At 46.6% G+C, this 22,894-nt stretch overlaps 1 protein-coding gene across 1 annotated transcript in view; it reads right to left on the bottom strand.

The window, feature by feature from the left end:
- Positions 1 to 5,923: 5,923 nt before the first annotated feature.
- The window catches only part of RIN3 (Ras and Rab interactor 3), a gene marked incomplete at its 5' end in the record, with an annotated part of 70,683 nt that continues 53,712 nt past the window's right edge, over positions 5,924 to 22,894 (bottom strand). Inside the window, 4 exons of the mRNA XM_084270472.1 lie at positions 5,924 to 7,122; positions 8,946 to 9,109; positions 12,341 to 12,472; positions 21,996 to 22,304. Coding sequence (XP_084126598.1) covers positions 6,814 to 7,122; positions 8,946 to 9,109; positions 12,341 to 12,472; positions 21,996 to 22,304 — 914 coding nt within the window. The 3' untranslated portion in view covers positions 5,924 to 6,813. The remainder of the gene's footprint in view (positions 7,123 to 8,945; positions 9,110 to 12,340; positions 12,473 to 21,995; positions 22,305 to 22,894) is intronic.

The raw sequence follows: 22,894 nt of genomic DNA, 5'->3' as shown, positions 1-22,894 counted from the left end.
CAGGTAAAGTTGGGAGCATTGGTGCTTTCACCTGTCTGATGAGAGTGAGAGAAGTCCCAGAGCAACAGCAAGTGACAAGATGGGTGGGGTAAAGGTAAAAGTGTGGAACTAGGCTCTGCTGAACTGAGAAACCAAAGTTTGAACCTTGGGAGTAGCTCAAAGTTCAGATATGTGCTGCTTTTGAGTTGCTGCTTCTTTCTTTTCAGCTGTAAAGCTGGTGTGGGGAGTTTGGGTGGGGTTTTTTTTAGCAGAAGTCTAAAAATAAGAGAATGTGAAATCCTTGAGCACCTGAATGCATTGCAGGTGTTCCCCCTGATGGCAGGAGGAAGGGCTGACCACACAGGACAGCTTTTAGGCAGTCTGGCAGCTATCACAAAGGAGTGCACCAAGAGCCCCCAGTCACTTTTTTGAAATAACAGGAAAAATTACTCCTTCTAATCCTTGTTTGAATACATACATTAAATCTGCTAAGTTCCTCTGCCTTTAAGTTGTTCTCTGCCCTAGAAATTCAGCCTGATTCTCAAGCACTCGGCGTCATTGCTTCATAGTTTTAGCAAATTTATTCACCCTTTAGAAACATCCATTTTCTTCTGAAGTATCCCAAAGAAGCTTTTGGTATTTTGGAGTTTTGTATCTAGAATGCAAAGTTGGGGAAAAAAGCCCTGCATAGCATCACTTTCCAGCCAAGAGGCTCCAGCCTTACTAAGTAAGCCTCACAAAGTACTTACGAAACATCAGCTGTCAGTGCACATTTTCATGCGTTACTGACACCGGGTGGCACTTCTGTGTCACTAACATCAAGTGCCCTCTCCCTCCTGCAGACCCTTGTAGCTTTGAGGATGCAAAACTGAAACGTGAGAATGGGAGTTTGTTCTGTTTCTCTCCTGCATGAGTGACCCTGGGGCCGGGGGTGGGAAACGAAAGAGGCAGCTGGCTGCAGATGCCACTGCACCCACAGCATTGCCTGTGGTGGGGCAGGGGCTCATCTGTGCCCTGCTTTTTCCATTACTGTGCTATTGAATTTCCAGTTTGTAGCCAGAGAGCCGTTTCCTGTGCACTCACTCAGGGAACAGCCCCGCAGAAGAAAATGCAACAACTTTCGCCCGTGCTGATCGATAGGTCTATTTTAAGGCTTCCAAAGAACACCCCACAGGCTTAGTGCCTGCATGGTGGACAGCTTATTTTGGGATGGTAACAGAACCTGATGACAAAATCATTTTAGGATTGTGCAAGGTCAGTCTTACACCAGAGTATCTCACGACACTGGGCAAGTGTAGTCACCCTTGCTCTTGCTGCTGGCACGCAGCTGCTCAGGCTGCCATTCCTACACTGCTGGGGTGAAGGATGATTGCTGCAAAGTATGGGATCTGTCAGGTTCCTGACCAATTGTCATCACCAGGCAGAACAGGGCAAAGTTGAAGCTCTGTTATGTACAAAATCCTTTCCGGAGCGGAATAGTTGTGTATATCTGCAACCCCGGGGAAGAGTGACATCCATACTGGCTAGGTCTTCCTGCCCTCTTCCTCCTCATAGCTAGGAAGAGAGTTCAAGGTCCTTTCCCAGCTGATCTGTGCCAAAATCCCTATTGTTTCAACCCAGCATCCTGCTGTACATGGCAGTTCACCACTCTTCCTTCGAAAGGCCGGGCAGGGCAGGAGGCGGCTCAGCCTCTGCGGTATGCCATGAGCTGGCTCTTTCTATATACCACAACTCTACACAGACAGTTTTGTTCAGGACAGGTGTAAGCACCTTCCCTTCTCTACTAGCAAGAAAGCAGGAGGCAGTTCACCTGGAGTTGAGGATAAAGCACTTTTTTAGGTATTTCAGCAAGTAGCACTGTTTTAGCTTTGTCCAAGCTGAGTTGCATCCTCTTGTGCCAGGCCAGCTTAAGCTAAGTACTGAGCAGCTGTGCCCATCTCAGGGAAGGGGGCTGAAGGTCTCTTGTTCCTGTGCTCAGCCCCTGCCCTGTGAGAACAGGGATGGAGGAGCAGCAGAGGGAAAGGAACCTTAAGCTGCACCCATGACTAAGCAGCATTTTGTGCCAAGAGCTCAGGCAATGCTAAATCAGAGGCTGCCTAGTTCCCAGGTACTCTGTACCCCAAAAGAGGTGGGGACAACAACAATATTACAAGTCTAATCCTACATGGTGTGGGCAGATCAGCCGGTGTTCTGCAGCAACACCCATTCAAGGAGTGGTGGGACAGGCAGGGTCTTCATACCAGCCAGATAGGAGGAAACCATTTCTGGCAGTGCAAGAGGTGGAAATGCTGGATTGGGGTGGAGTTGGGAGTGCCAAACAAAGCCCTGAAGATCTTCAGGCAGCACCCCTGCTTTGAGCAGAGCTTGGGCTGGTGACCTTCTTGCATCCCTGCCAGCCTAAGTCACTCTACAAGTGTGACCAAAACAGCCAGTCTTGTGCTGGGTTTCAAAGTACAATTGGTGACTGATGCACAATGAGGCCCAAAAGCTCTTGAATTCAGCAGGAAAAATGCCTTTGATTTCAATGGCTTTTAGGTTATACGTGACCTGCCAGTGTAACTATTTCAGTGAATTATTGACAGATTCCATCACTGGGGGCAAAGTGGCGTTAAACCAGCTCTGTGCATGAAGTGGCCACTCAGGCTTTTTTGTTTTTCCCTTGAAAAGTTTCCAGGTTCAGCAGGTCTCCCTCTTCCTCTCGCCCACACTGGGAACCTTTCCTTCTGAGTCAATGAGTGAGCGTTTCACAACGTTTCTCGCCAATGAGTGTTTGAAGAGGCCTTTGCTAGATTACACAACCCTACTTGGTCAAAGTCTCCTGAAAACACTCTTGCCTGCTGATAGCTCATGTGAGAGCCAGAGCGTGAGTCACCACGTGGCCATCTTGCCTAACCAGGGGAGACCACAGAGCACCAGACTGGGCTGCTTCCCACTTCACCTAGGCTGCACGCCATGGCACAGTAAATGCACAAAATCACAGGAGCATTTGAAAACTCCCCCGTGTCATTCCCACATTTGACCATTTTTTCCTTACCACAAGAAATGTCACATGCCAGCCCAAAGAAGCACAGGACCCCAGGCAGCCCTCCAGACAGAGGGACATGCTGCACCGCTCCAGCAGCATTAATGCTGGGCACTCAGCTGTGCCAGGGGGACCAAAGGAGCAGTGCATTTGCTCCAGACAGCCTGTTTCTGCATGACCCTGGTGCAGGCAGAACCTGAGTCCCACCACAGAGCTGTGAGCTTGGAGAGGTGGCAGCCACCTCTGAGGATCATCTCCCAGTTTGTGTTCCCTGACAAGGGATAGTTGTGGTTGGGCCCTAGAGGAATTGGGTCACTCCTGTACCCCAGAGATTTATGTTTAGCGAAGTTGTTGCTGGTGGCTTATACAATGTGATCAAAGAAGCCAAGTGCCCCACAGCTTCTCGGCAAGCCCCACTCTGCACCAAGTCCCAGAACACAAGATTTTCTTCCAGGTAGCTCATCACCAGGCACAGTAACTCGCCTTACTTTCAATAATCTGTGCTTGGGAGAGCCATGGCAACCTTTGCAAACCAGATCAGAGCTCGGCAGTTGTTATGCCACAGGGAGATGCTGCATGTGCAATTTGAGAGCTTTTGTGTAAGCCCACAGAAATTCAGGGGGCACTCCATGCATTTGCAAAACCAGGACCTGCAGCTCTGGCTTTGGAACGGACTTGGGCTTTGGTCAACATCAGCCTCAGCGCATCTGGACTGCAGTGACTTAGCACTGTCATGGTTTCCATGTGCTCCACTGACTGGCTGTACATCCACCATTTCCCCTTGTTCCAAGGTCCAACTGCTGACTCAGACATCCCGGGATGCCATCAGTCTGTTGCTTGTCCCTGGCCTGTGCAAAGTCCGGTTGCTCTCCAGAAATAGCCAGCGGAAGATCTATCCTATCTTCCTTCCTTGCATGTTCCTACTTTAGCCTCATCCTCATCAGATTACTTTAGGCTCATTAAATGTGAACGTGAAGATAACCCAATCAGGCCAAGGATTCTGACAGACATACACATCTTCGCTCCTGGGGCTTAAAATAACTTGCAGCAGCCATGGCAGAACTAAGCTGCTGGTCACACCCCTTCCCACATCTGTGGGTCTGGTGCTGGGGACCTCCAGTCCTGCCATACATGGAACCCATGCAGCATGTCACCTATGCACAGGAGGTGGGAGGGAAGATTGATCTATGGCTTGAAGTCCTACCAAGGGAGGTGAGGCCAGAGAGCTAGTGTGGTCCCTGGTTTGGGTGCAAAGGGAGGTGAGAGGCGGGTGGGGGGGTGTCTCCTTTGGAAGAGTGGGTGCAAAATGGAGGATTTAGTGTGTAGGGGGTAGGTTTGAGAAAAAAGGAGGTTTCGTTAAGTGGTGCTTCCCAGAGGTTGGACCCTCTTGCTGCCACAGTCTCTGGTGTGACAGTCATTCTTGGTATGGCCAACGTGGAGCATGTCAGCCCTCAGGACATACAGACATCAGTGCTGACACCTACAATGGAAACAGGAAGACCTGCCTCTATGCTGTCTGTCAAGCAGTGCTTTCACCACAGGTGGAAACTGCCATGAGGTCACCCCACAGGCAGGGATGGCCGTGGGCCAAGGAGCCAGGCAGGGTGGGGACATGCTGCCTCACAGCAGACAGGTGGACCCTGTGCCCAGCCCCCCAGTGAGGGCCTGTGGCAGAGCCATCACACATGGCATCCAGGGCAGCGGAAGGGCAGGAGCTGAAGTACTTGCCGTAACCTGCAAGATGGATGTGGGGAAGCTGCCAGCAGACCCCAGGGCCATGGGAGCTCCCTGAGGGCCCAGTCCACTGCTACAGCCAGCAGTGGGACAGCGGAGAGCACCCCAGTCCCGGGCCACGCAGGGTGGAGTGGCCCTGGGGAGGCACTGGAGGCAGCAACCCCTGTGAGTGCCCTCAGGGCACTGAGTGAGAAAGCATCTCCTCTGTCAGTTCTGTACTGGAAACCTGTTCCCCAGGTTTGGCCATGGCACTGCAAGTGCCACCCTGGGAGCAGCACAGGCTCCCAGCAGGAGCACGCTGCCCCGCAGGAGGCTAATGGCAGTGCAAGGGAGGGGTTCAGCTCGGGCATCCTGTTGTTTCGCTGCCCAGAGGGAAGGCTGAGGTGCTGACAACCGCACAGAAGCAGAAATAACCATGAATCTGGAGTCAGCTCAGCACCAGAGTCACACACTGCAAGCTCTCTGCACATGATGTCCTGGAAACCGAGACTGCTGTTATTCATTCACTCTTCCTCATTCTTGGTGGTTGTCTCTTCCTGACAAGCCGTGTGCACAGGCCGAGCTGGCAGACACAGCGCTCGTTTGCTACCCTCACGCAGACTTGGCCTCACCCCGCAGCTGGGGCGCGTAGGCCCAGACATTCCACGCTCTAGAGACTGAGAGTGACAAGGGACGAGTGGTGCCGTCTTACCTTTGGAGGTGCAGGAGTAAAGCAGGGACGTTGGCCCAACGTGTCCCAGTTCTTCTGTGACGATTAATGGGAGGGAACAACAGCAGCTTTGAGCCAAAACCCACACGACAACAGCCTTTCTTTCCAACCAGAGCTTTCCTAGGCCTGATCCCAAGCTTGTGTCTCTACAGTGCGGGTTGCTTCCCTCCTGATCCAGTCTTTTGTGATTGTAGTGGGAACCCTGCCTAAATGGAGGGACCCAGATAACATGGACTGGTCTCCCAATTAAGCCTCTCTTCTCTATTATCCAGTCCCGAAAAACTGCAAATTCCAGGAAACACATTTTTCAGTTTATTCGGTGGGAATTTTGGTTTGCAGGGAAATTGAAATCTGCAAGGACTGAATTACTGAAAGCATGGCTAGAAAGGAGAATTGGCAAAATCTGCCTCCAGCAGCCTGAATTTATTAAAGTAATATTCTGGTGGACTTGTAGGTAAGAAAACAGTAGAGAAAATGATGTCTCAGTAAAAAGAGATGGGTATTTAATTCTAGGTCTTTTTGACTTTCAGATTTTAATCTGGTTTGCTACACTGGGGTGAATTATTAAGTTCTTCACAAACACTTATTTTAAAATAATTGCACCATATGACACATGGAAATAAATATACAATTAACCAGACACTATCATACAACCAATGTGATTAAAACTGCTGTACATGTAAAACTGACGGTGAAGATTTTCAATCTTTAAGAAAAATGCCTGGATGAAAATGCCTGTGTTACCTGATTTCAGTGACAAATCGATGGCAGAAAACGTATTCTTAGTGAATGTACAGGATCATCTCACACTGTCTATTTCAAAGGCAATGACATGTTGTAGACAGCAAGACAGAGATGGAATTCTGCTACGGGTGGCAACCCCATTCCACTGAATACAACGAGTCAAGACTCTGGGTGAACAGATACTGCAAAGTGTAAATGCAGTCTTAACTCCAGACAGATTGAGGTGTGTGCAGACCTTTCACAGGCCTTGTGCACAGAGGTGATTCACACCTGCCATAATTTATTCTGGAGTAAATGTCCCCTTTTCTGCAAGATCTCCGGATTTTGTCCACCATCCATTACATTCTGCAACATCAGCTGGTTGCCAGTGGGAGGTTCTGATGTTTGATACTTCAAGTTTTCCAGATGATGAATCTTCTCCTGAATGTCCCTTTTATTTCTGCAAATGAACTCTGCTGAGAAATGAGCTGTATTTAGACAGCATCTACAATTAGCACACCTGCCCTGTGTCGAAGGCCACACTCCAGAGACCTTCTGAGGTCTGCAGATACCAGAGCAGCTCATGGCATAAATTATCCAACCCTTCCACGATGACAGCAAACACCATAGAAGAGTATCGCAGCCATTAGGGAAAGTCTGACACTGTAACAATTGGAACTGGTGGGTTTTTATGGTCTACTGGTTTATAAATAAAATGGAAATCTCTCTTGGTTTCACTCTTCAGCAGGGAGGCTTTGATATGGTGAGGAAGGGCATCTTTGTCCAGCTGCAGCAGTTGGTCATCAACACAAACAAAGAGTCCATAGTCCTCTGGATGGGAGACTTCAAATTTTTCGGCACACTGCTGGCTCAGCTGCTCAGTTGTGGTGTCGTTCCGGGAAGCAAGTGTCCTTGACTGAGCACCAATTTCCAGAAAGCAGATGGAGATGAAATCCTGAAGAGAAACACAAGGATAGATCTTGCAGTTGACACACAGTGACTTAGGACTGAAGGAGGTAAAATTCAGCCCCGAGCCTCTAGCAGCCTAGAGCTTCTAAATGCTCCCAAATGCCCTCCAATCACTCTTCATTGCCCTAATTATTGTCTCCTTTCTGCTCTCTGATGAATCAGCTCTGAATCAGCAAATACTTAAGCTAACATACTCTTAATCAAATAATTAGCCCTGTAAAGACATGTAAGTGAAAGCTTTTGTCTAATTTTGGTGAATATCCTCAGTGAGCAGCCTGTAACAGCTCCTTCTCCCACCTTACTACAGCTCCTGAGGCAACAGGATGCAAAGAAAGAAATAACAGACCTCAAAGATCTGGCCTTGAAAACCCCCTCTCTCACAGAAACAGGAAAGGGCTGGCAGTGCAGTGACCACTGAAAACACCACCATCATCTAAAGAGCACCTTGAGAGTGTGTCCTCCAAACTTCCTTCCGTCAGTAAGGCAACAGAAGAAATTATGCTGAAGAGGCTGATTTTTTTATATCCTGTTTCAGGCACTAATGACTGTTGAGATGACTGTCCTCTTGCCAAATTCATGAGGAACAGAATCTAGAGAGCTTTTGACCACAGTGGGACCCACGTGTTTAATTTGTATCTCTGAAGTCTGAAAAAATTCCCCACCCTTTTGGGCAGAAAATCCTCTCACAAGTGAGATTTGCCACATCCACAGACGACAGGTTTCCAAACTGCATTTATGGACTATCACCTGTGCAGGGGCATGCTGAACACATAAGCAAGCTGTTTACCTCTGCCAGGATGGGCTCACATGTCTCTGGTATCACCCCTCAGTCAAAGAGATGGAAAACGCCCTTATGCTGCTGGAGGTGGTGGGAATCCTCTGCTGAAATGTGGGGTTTGCTCTCTCAGCTGTTTTGCTCCATGCTACTTGCTATGAGCCTCAGCAACACTAGGGGCCAGATGAGTATTTGGTGTATCCCATCCACCATTCACAAGCTCTGAGATCATCAGGGACTGTGTTGACTGCAACAGGGGAAACATACTCGTCTCCAAGTTCGGGAGATTTTCACCTGGCTTTCCCCTCAGCATTCACGATTTTCAGTTCTGCACAGTGAAGGCTTTACAGAACCTGCGACATGGCCTTTGCTGCCTCCCCGTGGGTGACAGTCTGATCACAGGACATGGGGCTGTCAGGGCATCCTGGTCCTGCACCCAGCCTCACCATGGCTAGGGGCACACTACGAACCACTCGTGTATGGGGAGGTCTTCACTGGACCATACACAGCATGGGCTTCAAAGGTAACCAGCCATTGTTGGGCTTGCCCTGCTGCCAGACAGGCAAACCTGGCTCTGGAAGATGCTTGTCTCACCAGCCCTTGGGATGTCTCAGGTCTTCCTACAGCTTTATGCCACCCAGGAACTACCCCTGCATAGCCTCCTTACACTGTCTCAACTGAGCCCTTGATTTCTCCAGGGCCTAAGGGCGATGGGGAAGAGGGGCTCCCTGCCTCCCCACCACAGCTCTCCACATGTGAAGGCTCCTAGCACACCACCTTTGGGAACGAACAACAAAATCCCTCTGCAAGCACATTTAAGAACTTCAAGACTTCAAAATGCATTTTGTAAGTAATGCATATCTTAAATGAGGCCTTTGTGTAAGATCTGGAGATCTTGTACAGTATGTGCTCCTGTTTTTTAACAGTGATATGGTTTTGGTTTAAAATTATTATTATCATAATAAAAATGATTAAGCATGGACAAAGCAGGTTAATTTTCCAGGCATTTTCCCTAGGAAGCAATGCCAGCTTACCTGCACCGACGAGCGGGAAGCCCGGGCCTTGTTCAGTGTCCTCCGTCGCTCCCAGCGGTGAATGGAATCCTGCACCTCCACGCTCAGCTGCCGTGTGACGGTGATTTTGTCATAGTTCTTGATGTGCTCCAGGGCCCCATAGGTGGTAGTTAAATAATAGGAGCCTGAAAAACGAGAGTCTTGTATGAACAACACACCAGCACGAGCTGTTCATTTTCTCTTCCGCCCTGCCTGCGTGTGCCTGTGCAGTGGCAGCTGTCTCACACTTGCTCTGCCTGTGCATGGCTGCAGAGAGTGCAAGGGTGTCTGATGTTAGCCCAAGAGAAAGATGACCTAGTGCCCAGTATCTTCCACCCCCTTCTGCTTCACAGCAATGTCACTGCCCAGACTACTGAGGTTGTAGATGCCCCAGGAGGAAACACAGGCTGAAGGGAAACTACTACAAAAGCTGTTTTCATAAACAAACCTCAAAGAACGCCTTTGACCATGGATGGCTTATTCTTTGGGGCATGGCCATCTTTTTCTTGTGTGTAACAGAACCAGAGCAACAAGGTCTGTAATTTGGGCTCCTGAGCAGTCCTCAAAACACGAGGGAATAGTAAAAATCCTACAGGTTTTCTCTAGGAAAAGCACATGGCCTGGACGCATCCCCTCCATTTCCAGCTACATCGCAGAAATGTTTAGAGCCTGGGACCCCTGTGGGCTCAGCACCACTGAAGGATGTCACAGACCTGCGAGGACAAGTTACCCTCTACTCCCACCATCTCTATCGACTTGATAGGGAGCCCAGATGTTTGGATGACAGTGATTCCTGGCCTGTTCAGAGCTGTGGGATAAATCTTGGTAAAACAGACGAGCCGGGGATAAAGCAGTAAAAGCCCACAGCCAGTCCTTCTCCCTCAGGAGCTCCCTGACTGCAGCAGGTAATAAATAACCAACTGCAGCCGCCAGGGAAGCGGCTGGACCATGATAAGAACAGGCTTCATCGACAGACATGCCGACGATAAGCCCTGATAAGAGGACGGAGTTGAGTATGAGGAAGCTGCTGCTCCGGTTGTGGGGCAGCCGTGTGTCGCGGCACGGCTCCGGGTTAATTCCGAGAGCTCATGTGCCCCGGCTGGCAAATGAGCCCAGCTAGAGGCCGTGCCGGCGTCTGCTCCCAGCAGAGGGAAGGAGTCAGCCTGCGGAGCTGCCCCAGGGAGATCCCCTGTGCTCCTCGGCGAGAGCACGCCTGGCCCGAAGCGGCGCCCGGACCCGGCCTCGGCGGGGCCCGCATCGTCCCCGACCCCCGCGCCGGACCGGGCCGCCCCTCCGCCCGGGTGCCCGGGAAAGCGGGGAGGAAACGCTGGCCCGTCAGGCGGGCGGAGCTCCCTGCTCCCGACAGTGGCGGCAGCGGCCCCTAGATGGCACCTCGGCACCACCCGAGCCGGCGGCGGCCGCCCGGGCTGCCGCAGCCCTTGGGCGGGCTGGGAAGGGCCCCGCAGTCCTTGCGGCTGGTTGCGTAACTGGCGGCTGAGGCGGCGGTTCATTTCGGAGCGGCGTGTTCAGGGCGCCGGTAAAGGCTGGTGCAGCAGAGGAGAGATCAAGACATTGCCGTTTGACTCTCCGCACTCGGGCGGGTGTCCCGTCGCCCCGCATGCACCAAAGCCGCGCTTTTTCTGTGCTGCCTTCTACAAAGCGCTGCTGAGAGCTCTTCCCCTCTTAAACGGAGTTACTGCCCTCCCTCGCCTGGCATTCAGCATTTTGCCTGCTCCAGCAGAGGCTTGGGGTGCCGCCGATGGGACCAGTGACCTGGTGTACCCGGGAAGGAAGATCTCCCAGTGCTCCATCACAGGGATTCGTTACAGTTTCTTTAAAAATTCATTTTTCTTCCACTTTACAGAGTCTTCATTTCCACACAGTCATTCCCCATCATCTTGCCTTGCCTTTGCACCAGTAATCAACATCACTGTTGTTATAAAATCCAATCAGAGCACATTTTTAATTTGGAGGCCAGATTGAAATTATTTTGGGTATTCACCTGATGCAAATCCACAGTTTTCTCACTTCTGCTTTTCTTTTTCCTCTTGTATTTCTGTGCTTGAATCACCTTTTGACATTTAACTTTGAAAGGCATAACTCCAGTTGGCTTTTGTCAGTTCCCATTTTAGCCCTGTGCTTCTTTGTGATCTCCGAGCTGTCTACACTGTGTTGTCTTTTAGTTTTTCCATCTGCTCCCTGTATTTCCAGCCACCTAGTCCCAGTCTCCTTTCCCCTTTGGCTGGACTACACATTTAATGTAGTCTTTGCATCTTTAAATTAAGAGAACTTCTATCCACCTTGGCCTGAGCTCCCCACCCATCTGACTTCAGTAACCAGACTGGTAGCATGCTCTTTTAAAATGAAGAACCCACAGGCAGCTTAGTTACAAAACCAGCTCAGTTATGTCAGCAAAATGCTGTGCTTAGGCTGATGTTTTTTCTCCTAACAATTCTGTTCAGCAGGAAAATTAGCTTGGGCAGAACCCCCTCACTAATATGATTGCACTGCTACTGCTCATTCTGTTGGCACTTGCTTCTGCCACCCTGCACTGGGCTAGGGTGACGTGCTCTTAGTTACAGGCTTATACCTCCATTTAATACAAATAAACTTAGTCTGTTCATCCAGGAGTCCTTTCTAGAAATTCCATATTTACCAAACAAAGTCTAATAAACCCCATTTCATTGGTTTGGTGCCTAGTCGGTGAAAAATAATCTGTGTTCATAACTGAGAGTGCATAACCCTGTCACTGGGAGGAGCACTTGCTTCCCAAGCTATATTTAAGAAAGTAAAGGCCCACAGTACCCTGGGGTATTTATCCCTCTAATAGCAGAGGTCTTTATTCGCATCCAAACCAAATACCCCTCTCTAATCTGACTGTCCTTTCTCTGCCTTGCTGTGATGCTCAGCCAGAGAACACTGTCAGGGTCACTTAAATTTAGAGTGACCATGAGAATGATGATGCATGGCCCCAGGCATACAGTGCAGTTCAAGAAATGTGCTCTTTTGTTAATGGAATAAATAAAAGTGTCTGCACAGTGGATCGCAGCAGCAGCTTCATTTCACAGACCTTTTAACTTTCCAGCCTTTGGGCCAAGGAACACTAGATGTCACTGTCTAGGTTACTAATCCAGCAACTCTCCCTCATTATTGCGGGGTCCCTGCCTTTCCAGCCGGGGTCTGAGGGCACTGCGCTGCTAAAAGCAGTGAAAATGAAAATGCTTGGCGATAACTCGAGAGCCTCAAATTTGAAAAGCTTGGCCAAACCTACCCACATAGTCTAGCCAGAGCCTTGCTGCCCCACTTTCGCAAACACTGAAGGGAGGTAAAGAATGTTTTCCAAAGAGAATATCCCAGGAGCAAACGCTGTACTCTACCTTCCCCTAGCTGCAGAGCAGGGTCCATGAGCTCCATCATGTACTCCACATTCAGAAGGACTTCAGTCAAGTTGCTGCGGGCCAACACATACATGAGCACGGGGAGGAAATCATCTGCACCATACGGCTTTCCTGAGCAGAGAGAAACAGAGTGGTCCCAATGAACTCACCACAAAGACACATTCCCACACAACAGTGACAACTTCCTACCCAGTGTGTCCCTCGCAGGCTTTAGCTTACATTATCAGAAGAATTAAAGCTTGAAAGGACCACCAAAAAGGTGCTGGAAAAGGGCAAGTTAGTTCACTTACTTACAAAAGAAGTAAACTTGCCTCAAGCTCAAAATTTGAGCTTGAAAATTTTTAGTGAGCTCTATTTCTGCCATTATTTATTAACTTAAACTTTTTGGATCACAGACAAGGGACAATCCTTCAAGAATGCAACAGCTGCCAGCTCAGTCCTCTGATTTAATAGTCATCAAGACTGCAATTCATATTTTCTGTATTAGTAGCAAAGTTGTCGACATGCATAATGGTATTTATTGTCTTAGGTTCACTCCATGTTTGGGACCAAAGAGCAGAAAACAGAATTTGGGATGGTGGGTTTTAGGACTGAGGACTTCCATGTTTATGTTCCTTCAGAAGGCAAAACATCACACTGCATGTTCCTGATTAAAACAATCTCCCAAGAGCTAGGATCTAAGATGAAGCATCTATCCAGCCATGGTGTCTAGCTAAGAAAACAAAAAGCTTTTCACATTGGACTTAGACTAGCACTTGGACTTGATGTGCAGTAAGTGCTACAGGAACAGATCCTCATGCACTCAAGATTTCCCATGCTTAAAACATTCATATCAACAAAAGCAACAAAGTGATCTTAAATGTAATCTTTGGGATCTCTGAGGGCAAAAAACTGTACATGGTAAGTCATCTTTGGAAATAATTACTACTCAGAATCCAAACTAACAGCAAAGAGTGGAAAGGATAGCTTTTCTTATTTGCAAAATACTTCCACTTTCAACCAATGTGTCATTAACTCATCACAGACAATCTGTAATAAAAAGTTGCTTAGCATTCAGGGTTGACCATTCCTCTGAACCTAAGCCCAGACTCTTTCATTCTCAGTGTCCTCCCTCAGACAGTGGGCAGTTTCCCTCACCTGAGCACTTGGATGTGTTGGCTTCATAGGCTATATGTGTCTCACTTGAGAACCATTTGCCTCACCTCAAAGAATCAAAGCTACCCTTGACGTAGTTTTGGTGAAATCCCACCCTTGCTGTATTTGGCTTGTAGTCCACATGCCCTTCCATGGTAGGGCATAAATTCTTCTTTCTCAAATGTTCCCACATGTTATTTCAAATCTTTGCCATGAGTCAGCTTTCCTTTTTTGTCATCCATAGCCGACACAGATTCTCCACTGGCAAAGAAATACTCTTCTGAAGCCTCAAATAAACATGAGCTTAGCCCTTGATTAAAAAAATTAAAACACAAACCAACAACAGAAAAAACAAACTAGAAAAAATGTATGGCTTTAAAATAAACCCAGTAAGGTATGTAGTGAACAGATAGTTGATCCATTTAAAACAAAAGTGTTGGTGGATGAGAGACTGTCAGGGCTGTAATTCAGTCTGCTTCTAACAGAATCTGTACATGCCAAAATATAGACAATTTATTTAATGAAAAATGGATTAATGCTTTCAATTCTGTTTGCTTTAGTATGGCTGTCTTTGGTTAAATGGCACAGCCTTACGTCTTCAATTAAACTATAAAAGGACTGTATTGTTTGTTTCCTTAACATCTGGATGGACATTTTATTTGTCTGTTATTGTGTTGGCTTATGTCTCTGAAAGCTTCAGCTCCATGAAGAGTCCAACTCATTACCATCATATATATTACCTTAATAAAAGCAGCTCAGTATTACAGCTATTTAATATTGTCTAGCAGAAAAAAAGATGACAGAACTGAGACATGAAAATATACTGGAAAAACTGCACAGAGAAAAGCCATATTCTTGTTTTGACCTAAGTGAATCAGATGCCAACAGAGTTAGTTCTGTATAAAACTAGTGTAAATGGAGATGAAAGTACCAAAGAGTTTGCTAGGGTCATTTTCCCCCTTCTTTAAAATCTTTTTCTTTGTGCTGTAGTAGTTACTGAGCAGTGGCATAGATTGGGTGCTTCTGATTTCCTGAAGGCCAAGGGACTTCCAGTGCAACACCAATAGCAGAATTTTCTCTTCCCTAACAGTTCTTTTTCATGACCAATCCATGTTGTGCCTCCAAGAAAACTGCTACTTCACAACATGAATTCCTATCCACTGGGAAAAAAAAGCTGTTTTTTTTGTTGGTTATTTTTAATGTCACTGAAAGAGATGACCAACCATCCAACAGACTGACCAACCAATGCAGAGTGGAAATTGCAGTTTGGAACTAAACAGTTCTGTGTCCTCAGCCATCAACTTCTAGTATCAATTGAAATGAAAGTTCAAGGACATGTATCAAGATCTCCTACAGAATCTCTCTATTTCTTTTTATTGGCTGAGAAGTGGTTGCATGCACGAGCAGGCACCGAGTGAATTCTTTTTCATTGCCTTATATCTCATTTCTATAAGCTGTTTTAGCTGCTCTGCCCACCAGCCCTTGTTATAAACCTTTCTTAACTTTAAGATTTCATAGAAATATTACTGGAGTCCCAGTTGTTTATGTGGTTTAAATATGAAAACCTGATACACAATTTCTTTTTGATTTATGAACTCAAAGGAGGGATTTCTGACTGCAGGAATGGAAAGGGTATTCATTCTCCATATGCTGTATGCTCATAACCTGCATAAATTACTAGATATCATTTTAATTCCCTTGTGGGAATATGAGCCTGAATACTCATATCTCTAGCTAAAGCTCAAGTCAGCAGGAGCTGTAGGTGTCAGCAAAAGGAAAGCAGAGCCAGTCATCAAGGATCTAGCTCCAACTTCAGATGTTACCATGAGCCTGCAGTGTTTCCCAGGGGAGGACAGGCGTGATATATGGTGCCTGCTCCCTGCAGGCATCGCAACAGCTTCTCTCTGTTGACTGCACATGGACCCAGGGCTGGGTGCCCAAGAGGGCAGGACTCTCAACCTCCCCTTGTTCTCCTGGTCTTGGTTGTCACAAGAGGCACAGAGACTAGCTTAGACACATCCAGCCAGCTGGCCAAGTACAACCCTGAGATGTTCTTTATCCCAGTCCATCCATGGGGATAATAGGGGCTGTCAGCAACTCAAATATGACCAGAAGCAGGAGGCACAAAGTTGTATGAAACAATGCCTGTGAATCACAACACCTGAGAGACTGGTGCTGCTCAGCGTCCTGCAACCCACATGCTCCCTGCACCATGAAAGTCACCAGAGCACTACCTGGGGATAGCAGCAGGGATGTTCTCCCCAGGCTGCTGCCTCCTCAGCTTCTCTTTCAATCCAGGCCAGAACCAGGCTTCCGGACCTGTATGCCCAGCTCCATCTCTGATCTCTCCCAGAGGGGCATGTTTGCATCTGACAGGTAAATCTAGCCCTGACCCTGCCAGTGGTCTCGGTGACAGTGGGACTGAGCTTGCTTGTTCAAGGTGGTGGTGTCTTACTCTAAATATGACTTGCTTGTTTTATTTCCCCCTCTTCCCTGTAGGATCAGGAAATATTTATTTCATAAATATCCATAAGAAGCTTAAAATAAGCCTTCTCTTCTGCCACAAACCCATCCTATTACGTTTATAGCAAAGCAAATACAACGTCAACTCCTGGATAGGACACAGTGCTTGAATAGAATGGGTATTAATTAAATACATGATTTAAAGCAATTGGAATCTTGCCCAAGCCTCCATAAAGAAATTACAGCCTATTTTAACACATTTGTGCATTTCTTTTGCCTCCATGTATATTCTAAAACTACCAGACAGTGTTGATTCTCTACACCTTGCTCTAATATTTTACAAACACTAGCATGAGGTTTAGCAGCAGCTTTCCAGGACATATGAATTTTAACATCAGTTTCTAGCTGGGAAACACAATGTATAGAAAGGTTAATAGAGATTTGTTCAGGGTGATAAGAAAAGATTGTGACCATTCTTTCACTCACTGACATTTTGCTGTCTCTTGTCTATCCCATACTTCAGCAAGGTTTGATTTATGGTATAGTTGAATTAAGAGAGTTAATACACACAGACAGCATGAATCTGTTTCAAAAACATGTTTTATGGAACACAGGTATTTGCTCCCCTTGAAAAATTTCAATGGGCTTTTTCATTCAAACACAGATATTGCACTAGCCAGGAAAAAATATATAATCTTTAGTCTATCAGCCTTCTTTAATCATAACTTAAATACAAATATCCTCTTCCTAAAGATAATCACAGAATCGTAGGGATTGGAAGGGACCTCAAGAGATCATCAAGTCCAACCCCCGTAATTAAATTAGAAGTATTATTCATAGCTTTATTTTCCTTCTAAGAAGTGAGTTATGATAATGAACAGTGTGGTGGGGTTGCTCTGACTTAGTTTTAGGAGCTTCCATCATCAGTTCTACATTGGCTGCTGAAGCACTTGAGCCCAGCTTCCTTTTCACAAGCTCAGCTGTCCCACTGAAGTCACACTGCTTCATGGTCCTGCCTTTGTCAACTGCAGACCAGGCAGGAGTGCATCAGGACAACTAATAACTGGCTGCTCAATTCTATAGGAGATTACAAACTCTGTCCTAAAAGCTGGGAAAGAGAAATATTCCAGTGGAATATATGGCCTGTGTACCCTCTCTTTCCAAAAGCACACTATGCATTAATCATGCAAAGCTATGCAGTAGAAATTATGAAATCATATCTTTGAGGGCCAGTCACCTAGCCAGCTCTACCACTAGTACAGAACAGGTTTAGAACAACATGCTGCAGCTCCCTGTGCAGTTCAAAGATACTCCAGAAATGAAGCTTCATAAACTTAGGTAGTCCACAACTTAAAATTGTCACAGTAGGAAAAATGTTCCTGTGTTAATACTTTTTGAATCTCCTTAGAAAGCAGTCTCCCCATCTTTCAAACTTCCAGTTTAAGCTTAGAGCCTTTCCATGCCTAATCTTCCCTGGTCATGGACTGACAGAGTTTGGCCTGTTTGTTTCACACAGTATTTCTTCATAAACCTATGCCTAATACTCTATTTTTGCTTTTCCATCAGTTGTTTTGCACAGAGTGGCAGTGCCCAGGTAGCACAGGGCTGGGAGCTCCAGGCTTACCACAGCCAGCACACACCAAACATATTTGTGTCTTGTTTATTACTAGTTTATCAAGTATCACTTGTGTTCTTGCCAGCACAAAAAGCAGAGATTCTATTCTACCACCCAGTACACCTTTGGCATTTTGTCTGATTAAAGGTCTTTTCTGTGTAAGATTACAGTGCTTCTATATACCTCACCTATGTGCTCAGCTCACCCTGTGGGTATTGAGGGATGCCTCCAAAATGTAGGAGCAGTCTGAGCGTTGGGAGCTCACAGCTCCCCATGAGTCATAGAATCATCACAGAATCATAGAATGGCATGGGTAGGAAGGGACCCCAAGGATCATAGAGCTCCAACCCCCCTGCCACAGGCAGGGACACCAACCTCCAACCTGGATCTACACAAGGTTGCCCAGGGCCCCATCCAAACTGGCCTTGAACACCTCCAGAGATGGGGCATCCACCACCTCTCTGGGCAGCCTGTTCCAGCCCCTCACCACTCTCTCTGTAAAAAACTTCCCCCTAATATCTAATCTAAACCTTCCTTCCTTTAGTTTTAATCCATTCCCCCTTGTCCTGCCATTGTCTGTCCTTTTAAAAAGTTGATTCCCCTCCTATTCCTCTGCTCCCTTCAGGTACTAGAAGGCTGCAGTGAGGTCCCCCCACAGCCTTCTCTTCTCCAGGCTGAACCAGCCCAGCTCCCCCCAGCCTCTCTTCATAGGGGAGCTGCTCCAGCCCTCTAATCATCTTTGTGTCTCCTCTGAACCCTCTCCAACAGCCCCACATCTTTCTTGCATTGGAGGCCCCAGCTCTGGACACAGGACTCCAGCTGGGGCCTCACGAGGGCAGAACGGAGAAGGACAATCCCTTCCCTGTCCCTGCTGCCACCCCTCTTCTGGTGGAGCCCAGGATACTATTGGCCATGTGAGCTGCAAGAGCCACTGCTGGCTCATGTTAAGTTTCTCATCCACCAGAATCCCCAGGTCCTTCTCAGCAGGGCTGCTCTCAATGGGCTCTTCTCCCAGTCTGTATCTGTGTCTGGGATTCTTCCGGCCCAAGTGCAAGAACTGACACTTCACAGTGTTGAACCTCATTAGGTTCACCTGAGCTCACCTTTCCAGCCTGTCAAGATCCCTCTGGACGGCTCCTTTCCTTCTACTGTGTCAACAAAGTCCTGTCTCTTATTTTTTCTAGTGCACAGCTATAAAAAAGAATCCACAAAACCCCCGCCAGGGGTGGGTTTCCAAACTCTTCTTTTTCTATTCTTTTAATGCATCTTGACTTTACTAACTGCTACTTGTATTTTTAGCAGGTTACATACTTTTAGATTGTAGGTTACATTCTTGGAGGCATATGTTGCTGCTATTTAAATTTGCACAGAACTTGGAAGAGCTCGGTGAGACACTGCAATGCTATCATAATTGTCCCTCTGGGAAAGATTCACTTACTAATACCACTGCCTACACTGTACATATGAACATCTGAACCAGTACCCCTAAACTCCTTTTATAGCCAGTGATGAACTAATCAATATCATTAGTGGAATTTGTCATGAGTCATCTCACCCTAAAGCAGACACCTACATCTAGCCAGATGAATCAACTGAACTCCATCGAGCAAGACCCTATTGTATATAACGAGAAGCTAGACATGATAGCCATCTGTGACCACCTACATCTGTGGCTGTAGATGAGTCCTACTTCATCAAAGATCCATATCTTGTAGCTGTACTTTGAGGTCTGTTGCAAGAAAGGTTTATTTACCAAGACTGTGGATTTGAATTTGCCATCCTGGTTCCTTGTGATGAATCAGATCCATGACTTGACTGCCTTCAATTTGAGGGACAAATGTTAATTCAAACCATCTGAGGATCTGACCTATTCAGTTCATAATCTCAAGTATCAGGGCATTCAACCACAGCTGATTTTTCAGTCAGGTTTTGTCATATAGTATGAACTGCAATCAAACCAAAGAACTCCTCCAAAGAACTCCATTTCTAAAATGGTGCAGTTTACATGGAGTCAGTGAAGGCTGACTTCAAAGCTTCATGGCTCTTTGAGCAGTGCAAAGATGGGCACTACCACAGGCACAAATGTTCCTGAACAAGCCTATCCCTAGTTTTAAAGAAAACTTGGTACCTGTTTGGACTCTGGCCAAACCTGGACTGCTATACATGGGTCTCAGAATGTTAAGACTTGTGCTTTTATCTGGGTCTGGAAATAAAGGGTGTTTAATTTGGTGGCATTTACACTTTGCTTTGAGATATGAAACTATATTCCTAGGTTAGCTCATTCTTCAGTCAGCCTAAAGTGAACAAAGACCTGGCCTGAGCTGCCAAACTGCAATTTAAACCGGACAACGTCAGTAGTTATCATGTTACCACACAGGTTTTTTTGACAGAGGTAGACTGATTTTGGTCCTGCAGCAGAGGCATTAGTTTGTGTTCCACCTGCTCTGATTACGGAAGAGGAGGGAACTCTAATTCAGCATGAGTAAAAGGAGCTAAAGGAAGAACAAAGTATTACACAGGAAGCCAAGCACGGCCTCTGCTCTTCCTGTGTGAAGAGCACTGTGCTGCCTCAGGGCTGGCTGAAAGCAAAAGGCACCCTGGGCCACTGCCCTCAAGATGGACAGAGAGTATGAGGAGAATTCCTACCCGTTAGAATTTGGGCCGAACAGCCCACAGTGCACTCTTCTGCACAACACCAGTGGGAACTCAGTCAGAAAAAGGTTTCTGTTTGCTCAAAGTTTGGCTTTGCTGGTTGGAAAATCAAAACGATCTGGGGTCAGTTCATTCTGCTGAAGAGGTTTCACACATTTCACTTCTAAGTGGGTCTACAATTTCACTCAATTTCTCTTTGAGTTCACTGTCTTCTATGAGTTATTCTATAGCATTCTCCTCCTCTTAACCTCTTTTTTTTCTGGTCTGAATTCATTTGGGTACATTTCCTTAATTACAGGCTGGTTTCCTTCTGACCTGGCTCTGGTATTGCATCACTGATTATATATATATACCAGGGAGAGATCTAGGTGCAGAGGGATGAAGTCAGCTTCTGCTCTACACCCCACTTGCAGTAGTACTCAAAATAAGAAAACAGCTGAGCTGGCTGAAATGAAGCACTTTGGTTAGCATAGCAAACCACAATGAAATTCTCTGATTTCATGCATGCCTCTCTTAAAACATTGGGTTTTTTGAATTATTTCCCTGACCCCTAATTTCTGCTACATAAAATGACACAACAGCACTTCCTGCAACAGAGAAATTCGAGCTGTGAGCTGACTGAGGTGTGACAGATGCGTAATGTACCACCAGCATCAGAAGGCGACCGCGTCTCCTGTGGGTTTTAATGAGACGTGTGAGTCTCTGTTCCATACAAATTCACTTTCAAACTTAACACAATTATTTTAACAAAGTTACAGAAAATTCCCCTACATGTTTCCAAATCTTCTCATAATACTTGGAGACATTCAGAGGTTCTGTCCACCCTGTAGCTTAGGCTCAGCCCTGGAGTGACTTTTTGCTTTGCTGTTAATGTGTCTAGATTGTCCATTGAACCCTACTGTATACTGTCCAAGGGGTAACCTTGAGGTGAGGCTCAGAAGAGACACAGCAGTTGCTGTATGAGTGCTCCAAGGCTGTTATTGGTAGAAAATAAAGCAGAACAGCTAAAAGCACCTTTGGAGATTGTGAGTTCTTGAACCACTGCAGGTTGTTGCAAATTAATATCTGGCTTCTCTCCAAATTAATGCATGGCTGGTCATCTGTTCGCCAGTATACAAAGAAAGCTCTCAAACTGGAAAGGCAGACTCCTGGAGGAAGGGTCTTCCTGCTCTATCTACAAAAATACATCCTGTTGGCAGGCCAGGGGCTTAAGTGTGCATGTAGTGGTTGGCCTGAGGCTCAAGTAATATTTATACTCAGAGCACGCACTTCCTCACACTGAAGAAATGTAGTAGTGGCTTTGGGAATTCACTGAAGCATCAGGAATGCAGTACTAGCATTCTGCATCTCTTCCTCAATTTAGGCAAAATTTTGTAAAGGTCAAATGAATTCCCAAAGACCCATTCCTAGAATTCACCACTAAGTTGCCACAAGCTGGGACAGAGCTCTGAAGATTTATAGAGAGCTGTGTGAAGACCTGTGCAAAAAGGACATTACCCATAAAACACACACTTAACAAATATCTGATTTTTGAGTTATGTAGCTTAAAGTTAACCAGGTAACATCTTATACTTGTTACTAGTCAGAGAACTTCACAGTCACTAACCAGCCCATTCTGAACACAACCTGTGGACAGCTGATACCAAAGACACACGGAATCACCATTACCTCTGATCTGAATATTACTGCATCAACTGTATCATAAACCCCGTTCCTTTGATAGGTGAAGAAGGACCAGTGAGGGGTACCATTTCAGTAGGAGAGCTGTACCTGGGCTTCCATGAGCCATGGAGTCATAGATGAGTTTGCAGGACTTCAGCAAGATGGCAATCTTCTTCTCGGGGGAGTAGGCCTTGTGCATGGTTGTGAACTTGTGAAGGATCTTTTCCAACACAACGTTTTCAGGCACACTGGTTGTGACGCCTAGGTCAGTTGTAGTTGTGTTTTGTATCACAAGTTGGTTCTCTCTTAGTTGCTGTATAGATCCATCTTTGTTGTGGATTTCTTTTAAGTAAGAATCAATGGCTTCTTTTAAAGGTTTCAGGACACATTTGTACAAAGCCGTCTCAGCAATCACTTCTGCAGAGAGAGGGGAGGACACAAGAGTCCCTGATGAATAACACAACAGTGCAGAGCAAGTAAAACTCCTAACCAAGCATGGGGTTGGTCATTCATGTATTACTGTTCTAGCTGTGAGCAGGGAACACAAGTTACAGCCCAGGAAGTAAATGTTTCCTTACCAATAGCCTCCGGAAGTCCTGGAAAGGCTCGATATGGACCTCAACACACAGTGACTGCTGTTGGAGCTGTAGGAGAGTTTCTGCTACCAGCAACCCCAATGTCTTTGCCTGGTGCCTGGCTGAACAGTACAACACTTAAGGCAGCTCTGGGAAGAGATGAGGAACCTCACCTAACTGTGCTTCTTTTCACAGCTCTGCCCTTACAGATGCTCAGGTGGGAGTCATCTCATGACCAATCTGACATCTCCCTCTGACCCGTTTGGAATATCACTTTGGGACGAAATCAATTGGATCCTCAAAGCATCCCTTTTTCCTTAGTGACTGAAAAGGGGCTATAGCCAGCAGCTCAGAGGCATACACCAGCATCTGCTCTTACATTTCTCACCCTTACTGCTCAAGTGACTCTAGCTTGCTGGTAGATAAGTCACC

This window comes from Gallinula chloropus (genome assembly GCF_964237585.1).
Source record: "Gallinula chloropus genome assembly, chromosome: 14".
Taxonomy (NCBI): domain Eukaryota; kingdom Metazoa; phylum Chordata; class Aves; order Gruiformes; family Rallidae; genus Gallinula; species Gallinula chloropus.
This window is presented reverse-complemented; position numbering and strand designations above follow the sequence as displayed.